The sequence below is a fragment of the Buteo buteo genome, chromosome 12, assembly GCF_964188355.1.
Source record: "Buteo buteo chromosome 12, bButBut1.hap1.1, whole genome shotgun sequence".
In the NCBI taxonomy this organism is placed as follows: Eukaryota; Metazoa; Chordata; class Aves; order Accipitriformes; family Accipitridae; genus Buteo; species Buteo buteo.
The window spans coordinates 40,102,794-40,110,035 of record NC_134182.1 but is presented as its reverse complement, the minus strand read 5'-3'; the positions used below and the strand labels follow the sequence as shown (position 1 = coordinate 40,110,035).

The window sequence follows — 7,242 nt, the reverse complement described above, 5'->3', positions numbered from 1 at the left end:
ACAGAGTGTCCCCGGGGAGCAGCACGGCTTCCCCGACCCGAGCGAGCATCCTCCCACGGCACGGCACCCACGGTCACGCCGACGTGCCGTCGGGCAAGCCCAGCTGGGTGCGTGCCAAGCCCTGGTCCTGCCAGGGCACCCACCGGTGACCCTCGGGGCTCCCCCTCCACCCCATCTTCCCCCTGGGCAGCACTGCGGGATTCAGATTAAACGCTGGAAGGACTGGGCAGGGAGCTGTGGGGCAGCCCACCCACCCACGCACCCACCCACCCACCACAGCAGCACCTACCACCCACCTTCCAGCACTTTCCAAATTCCCTTTTTCGGACTATAGGAGGATAATGAGGTTGAATTATTGAAGCTACTGAATTTTCCAAGCATACAGCAAATATAGGGGGGCATTTTCTAAGCCAGGAGCATCAGCAGGTTAAAGAATGAGAGAAAAGGGTAGGGTAAAAGCAGGGTTTGGGGCATGGCTGCACAACCCACTCTGGGCTTGGGGCTGCCGTAACCAAACACCCTCCTATAAAATCAACAAAGTCCTCCGGGGATTTCAAGGAAATCCATTGTTTCCCTTTTTAAGGTTAAAAAAAAAAACCAAACATGCCTGGGCTTTTCGGCTGAGGGACTGGCTTTGAGTGAAGGCTTTAGGAATAGAAGAGGTGATCAGTGCTACGTTATTCCAACAGCAAAAGGAGTTTGCAGACAACACGGCTATAGGGGGTCACTGTTTGTGTGTGTGTATATATATATATACATACGTGTGTGTATACATACACATATACATACATTTGTGTGTGTGTGTATATATATACAAATACACACAGAGGGTGCCTGCACTTCCCAGGGATGCTGCTCAGCTGCATCCATGGAGCTGAATCCTGCTCCCACGGGGGCTTGCCCACCAGATTGCTTTGCCTTATGATGGGGCAAGGTGATTTTTTAATCATGTGCTGCCCACATCTCGGGGGGAGGTTCGCGGCTGTTTGTGTGGTGAGCGGGGAGTTGTTTTCCAAACAGAAACTCTAGAAGAACAACTACAAATAAAGCAGATACTCAGAAAAAAAAATCTGTTATAACAGAGAGCTCGACTCACAGTTTTTCTTGGAATTGGGAAAGTTTTGCTCCTTTCGGGTGCCTTTGAACACAAGGCCTTGCAGCATGGTGTATAAAGGTATTAAGGCTTCTTAAATAAATGCTGTCCCATTCCACAGCTGGTTGAGGAATTAGTCTGAGGTTTAGGCTTAAATTTTCATGTGAACCCTTTGCCCCTTTCTGTGCAAGCATTTGCTTCTGGAGCCTCTCTCCCTGTCTGTTGTATCTTAACTTTCATTTTAAAGCTCTTGTTAGGGCAGCTTTGCAAAGCTGATGAAAATGTCTCTGACATTTTCACCCTGTTTTTCAACAAACTGAAAGCGCATCAAAGCAGAAGGTTTTGAAGAAAACCCTCACAGCCCTCAAAACACTAACCCCCCCCGCCCCAATCCTTTTATTTTCTTCACTTTTTTCCCCTGAAAACAGCATTTCCCCAAAGAGCTCTAGGGATTTCCCTGGGACATAAATCATTTCCATAACTAGGAGCAAGCAGAGCACCGGCTCGCTGGGGCTGGGGCAGGGGATGCAGAAGCTGTCCCCTTGCAGAGCATCCTTCGAAGGCAGCGACGCTGCTCCCCCTCCTCTCACCAAAACCCCCTCCCTGGGAGCATTTTGATCCCCAAAAGGATGAATTCACTTAGGCATCTTTCTCTTCTTCATAAAAGCTCGGGGGTGATTTGCCAGCAAGGGAGCATCAGGGGGGGCAAAGGAGGAGGCTGAGGTTTTTGGCTGTGACCCCATGGATCCGTGGGGAAGGGTGTCCTGAGCAAGAGGGAGAAGCCAGCAGCCAGAAAACCCACGGGAGCCAAGAAACGACCGAAGGGCGTAAACTCCTGCCAGGGATCTCCAATCAGGCCCCGGGAGGCTTGGCTGCCTGCCGTATAAATGCAAAGCCGGGAGGGTGGGAAACCAGCGTGCCTCTGGGCAGGGAGAGGAAGAGGAGGATGAGTGCCGGGGTGCTCCCTGCAAGGAGGCAGAGAGCACCCAGCAGCACCCCAGCAGGGATGAGCTGGACCCCGACGGTAGCCCAGCAGACCATGCCCATCTCCTCCAGGCCCCGGACATCCTTCCTCATCCAAGACATCCTCTGGGATGGGGCAGAGAGGGGAGCGTGGCCGGAGCGGGGCGAGAAAGGAGAGTTTGGCAGCCCGGAGGACGGGGAGCCGGGGGCGGCCGCGGCGAAGGGCGACGAGGGCAGCTCAGCCCTGGGGGCTGCCCCAGGGCACCCCCCCGGGGGTCCTCATCCCCCAGGAGCATCCCCAGCCCAAACCCGAGGGACACCCCACGAGGCGGACGCAGGTAAGGGGGTGGAAAACTCCTGGCTGAGCCCACTGGCTGGGGAATGGATCAGCAATGTCTACGCTTGGGTTAACCGGGGGGCAGGATCCTGCCCCGGCTGCCTTGAGCACCTCAGAACCAAGTAACTCGTGTTTTAAATACCAGAGAGTGTCTGTGCTTTAGCAGTGGGAAAGTAAGAGAAATAGCAACTGCACGCAAATCTTTCGCCAGGCGCTTCAAATAATTCAAAGGACTGAATTTGGCTAAAATGCCTTTTAAAAAAAAAAACAAAACAGTCGATGCATTTCTGCGATATCTTGGGAAATAAAGTTCCCTTTACATGCAGAAGGTCCCCAGCAAACGCACCGTGGGGTGTCTCAGAGAGGCAGTTTGTTCCCATCCTTCATCAGCCATCAGCACGGCGATGCTGCTACAGCCGAGCTCATCGGTGCCTCCAGTCCAGGGATATTTTGGAAGTCCCCGTGTTGAATTTGTGCTGTTTGCAGCAGGGCTCAGCTTTCCCGCGTGCTCAGCCCTGATTTCACAGCGTGTACCACTGCACATCGCGTGCTTTATTAATAATGACCCTGCTCCTCTAGCCACAGCATCCCTTTCTAGCATGCAATTGCTAAATTCATTGCAGGCAATAACGTTTCACTGCAGAAGCAACATACCAAAAATCACACTCAGAAGCAAGTTTTTTTGACCGGTGCCTCTAGCATTGCAGCACCACGAGCACGGCCGGGGCTGTGGGAGGGAGCTCAGCTTTTCCTTGCCCAAGCAGTCCTGGGCCGAGCTGCAACAGCCAAAAAAGCGATTTTGAACTCTCTAGCGACCGGCTCTTGCTTGCTAAGAGAGCCCTTGCCAGGGGAATTTTGGCTTTACGTTTCAATTCTATTAAAAGAAGCTTCTACATAAAAGCAAGTTCAGAAACAGCCACCAGGCTGATCATTACGAAAATCATTAAAAGCCGTAGCAAATCTCCCAGAAAGTGGCTAGTGTAAATCAGCACAGCTCCAGGGATTTCAGTGGGACAACCATGATTTACACAAACTGGGAATTAAGCTTGTTTCTATCTCATCTCGAGCATTACGTTCACATCTTAAGAAAATATACTAAGAAATGACTAAAGGAAAAAAAAAATTGGCCTATTTCCATCCCAAACTGGGTAATACACAAAAAGGAACTAACTGCATAAATAAAATTACTTAAGAAGTTTTAAGGGTTATAGGTGATGCTTCCCAGGGAGCTCAGCACCTTTCTGGGTCGCAGCTTGGGTGATCGAACGGTGCCACGAGAAATAAGTTGGAGGCAAACACTGAGATGCCGCTTTGGAGCCGTGATCCAAGGCCAGGTCTGCAGTTATATATGTAAAACCAGGCCTGGAGGTTTAAAAATCTGCCTCAAAATTTCTTGGCATTGCCTTGGAGTCATCAAAGAGAAAAGGGAGGAATTCCTTTTCAACACTTTTCTAATGGCAGCCTGCTTCAGGCTGCACCGATTTCCCATTTCTGAGCTATCCTCTGTAGCTTGAGGATAGAAACTTGTTTAATCTGAGGATCAGGATTTTCCCATAGGCACAGCAGAGAGGATGTTTCAAAGAAGTGCCTACTAGTACGAATTCTGTGATAAAAATCTCAAGAGCTGTTGATGTCATAATGTACATAACAGCAGTACCTTGATGTTTTAGGCAGACCTTCACTGGCACTGCAAAATATCCCTTTCTGTATTATTTTAGTCCCCTGAATGTACGTTCATATTGAATGCATGCTTATATGAATTAAGAAAGTGTGATTTAGGAAGAAAAAAACTCCCTTATATGACTTCAAAATGGTGTTGACTCCATTAAACGAAAATATTTCCAGGATAATAAGAATATTTTGCTCTCTGGAAGGGAAAAAGCAAGTCATCTGGGCAATTTCCAAGCGGGTAATTCTCAGTTCATTCCTCCCACAGATGCCACGGCAGAGACCTACCTGTCAGACTGTGACCCCCCCCTGCGACCCCTGCCCATCGCCCAGCACCCCCCCAAGCAGGCGAAGCGCTCGCGGGCGGCGTTCTCCCACACCCAAGTCATCGAACTGGAGCGGAAATTCAGCCACCAAAAATACCTGTCGGCCCCCGAGCGAGCCCACCTGGCCAAAAACCTGCAGCTCACCGAGACGCAGGTGAAAATCTGGTTCCAGAACAGGAGGTATAAAACCAAGAGGAAACAGGTCGCCTCTGAAATCAGCAGACTGGACACGCGTCTGGCCGGGCAGAAAGCGGCCGAGATGCCCGGAGCATCCCTGCTCACGCTGCGGGGAGGCTGGCAGTACCTGCCTTGCCTCTATTACTTGAACGGCTGGAGTCCCTCCTGGTGGTAACCACTTTTTTAAGCGGAAAGCATCCTTTTATCTTAATTTTTTTTTTTTTTTAATACCACGTCGCTCTTTCTAGTGCTAATTAGGGGAAGGAGACCCCATTTGTAGTAATGATCAGCATCTTCTAGTTGCTGCACGAGCTCTCTTGTCGCTAACAGTAAAAAAACAAACAAACAAAAAGCCAAAAAAAGCCCAAGATATTAAAAGCGTGTAATTCAGCATGCTCGATAGCACTGCTCTGGGGTCAATCTGCAGCCATAAAATATTGCAGGCTCTTTTGGGGGCAGAAAGGGATGGTCCAGCCCCAGAGACAGCAATCGCCCCTCTCTGCCCCTCCTAAATCACTTGTGCCCCCCCTGAAGCCTTTGCTCCTTGCTGAGATCAAGCAGGCAAAAAGCAAACTGCTCATCCTGGGCTGGCACTGACATGGCCCTCACTCAGCCACTTTGGACACCAGCTGTTGTATGATCTAAAAATCAGTCTTAAAAAAAAAAAGGCAAAAAAATTTGCATTTCTGCCATCGATATCGTAATGGCTAATGGTCCCAGAGGGGACTTAGAACCCCCCCAAGTTTTTCTGCATGCTGTCGGGCAGCACCACAGCCTCCACCCGGGGCATGTGGCTTTTGGGGAGAATTAAACCCCTTTCTGCCGTGAGCGACAACAACCCGAAGTGCCCGACGGCTACGGAGCAGCAGCCGGGGACCAGGTTTGCCAGGACGTGAGCGAAGGTGACCACCCCGGCCGGGATGGAGCCCTGCCAGCTTACCCCCACCCAAACCCGTCTCTCTGCTCTTCGACGGCCGCTGCCTTAACAACCTTGAGAAGCCAAACCAGAAAGCCTGGGGAACACGGACAATAGCGCAATGACAGATGAGTTTTGCATATCCGGGTGTTGACGCTGTTTGAACGTTCCCATATAAGCTATCTAAAATAGCAACAGCTCGAAGAGTTCAACGTTCCCGTCAGCTTTCAAAGCAGCAAACTCCCCGTTCGCAAGTAAAATCAGCCCGATTCCCAGTGCCAAGGCATCAGGACAGCAAGAGGATGAGATCTTTACAAATGCTTTTTTAGTGAGATGACAACTATTTGCACTAGCAGAGTAGCAAAGATTATTTTTTTTTGGTAACTAATCATACTTAAAACTTTAGATGCCACTAAGTCCATGGGAGAAAGTATAGAAATAAATGAGATTTCCAAGAAAGGCAACACATCAACTGCTTTTTCTCAGCTAGTGTAAATCAGCATAGCTCTGCTGGAACAAATTTAATCTTCTGAAACAAAAATACATGGAGGTTTCTTCCCCGTGAACCTCCAGAAGTGTTCCTGTGGTGCTTGTTCTTTCAGAAAAAGAACTAGAAATCACAGCGGTTCAATTCCCTCCTGCAGCAAGGAAATGCAGTCAACTAAATAATGTTAAGAAACTGCTTAGATCTGTCCCTTTTAACGAGATTATTTGGAAACTGATCTTTTGTCTTGCCAATCCACGTGCAAGCTCACAGACCTAGCAAAGACGAAGCTGCTGGGGCTACGTGGATGAGGAAAAACTCAGGGGAAGGGAGGACAGGGAGAGGAGAACATGCAAACTGAAACCCTTTGTGGTAGATATTCATTCGCTCTTGCCATCAAAGCTGCCTACTCAATTTGGAGGACAAACAGTTGCTTTCTAATTGTCTGAAAGTAACCCCTAATATCTTGAGATAACATTTTTCTTCCAGCTCCTGCTCTCAGATGCTGCGTATCCCCCAGCCCGTTCTCTCGCAGCCGGTATTCGGGCCAGAAGGCCATCTCCCCTGCCCTGTTGCAATATGTTTCAAACCCAGCCCTGCTGCTTATCCACTTTGCACTTTGCTTATCCGCTGCTTGGAACAAAAAAAAAAAAAAAGAAAAAAAAAGAAAAAGCAAGCCCTTATGGCCTCGAAGCCAAGCCCCCGCAGGACACGCATCCCTCCTGACAGCATCTCCAGGGGGAAAAAGTCCTGCTGAAATCCCATGGGCTCACCCACACCCAGACCCTTGGGATGCTACTTAAATCAATGCAGAGACACTATATTTGCACTAAATACACTGGATTAGCAGCTCTGACCATCCCGGAGCTGCCCCTGAATAGGGAACACGGTGTGTCCTTTGCACAGACAGCAGAAGAGCAGCAGGGATGGGCACGTTATGCTGGGAAGGACTGAACTGGGCTGGGAAAATTAGATATAAACTGAAAATTAGATATAAACTGAACTTCTTGGACGCTTCTTTGGGAAAATGTTTCTGTCATAGCTACTTTTTTTTGCCCACTATTGGTTGACAACCAGTAAAATATCCTTCTTGTTGCTTCAACGCCCAACTGCTCATACTTAACTTTGCTGGTATAAAGCAAGTCGAGTGCAAATAGGGGCTATTTTTATACATATTTTTTTATACTATTTTATCTGATGTGCATTGTCCTTTGGAATAAAGAGCGCAGAGTCTTTATTAAAAACAAGCTGCCTCTGTGTTTTTTTTGCCCTGGGTTG

General features: G+C 49.0%; 1 protein-coding gene across 1 annotated transcript; it reads left to right on the top strand.

Annotated features, from left to right (window-relative positions):
- The first annotated feature begins 1,903 nt into the window (after positions 1–1,903).
- On the top strand, positions 1,904–5,901 carry NKX3-1 (NK3 homeobox 1). Its single transcript, XM_075043574.1, has 2 exons — positions 1,904–2,394; positions 4,330–5,901. Exons 1-2 carry the CDS (start codon positions 2,040–2,042, stop codon positions 4,737–4,739), a joined length of 765 nt encoding a protein of 254 aa, XP_074899675.1. The 5' UTR covers positions 1,904–2,039; the 3' UTR covers positions 4,740–5,901.
- Positions 5,902–7,242: the final 1,341 nt, after the last annotated feature.

What these genes read in the sequence shown, in the direction of transcription:
- NKX3-1 (XM_075043574.1), top strand. Translation starts at nt 2,040, where the DNA reads ATGAGTGCCGGGGTGCTCCCTGCAAGGAGGCAGAGAGCACCCAGCAGC. An exon ending in ACCCCACGAGGCGGACGCAG is followed by an intron (nt 2,395 to 4,329) that starts GTAAGGGGGTGG and finishes TTCCTCCCACAG; the next exon opens with ATGCCACGGCAGAGACCTAC.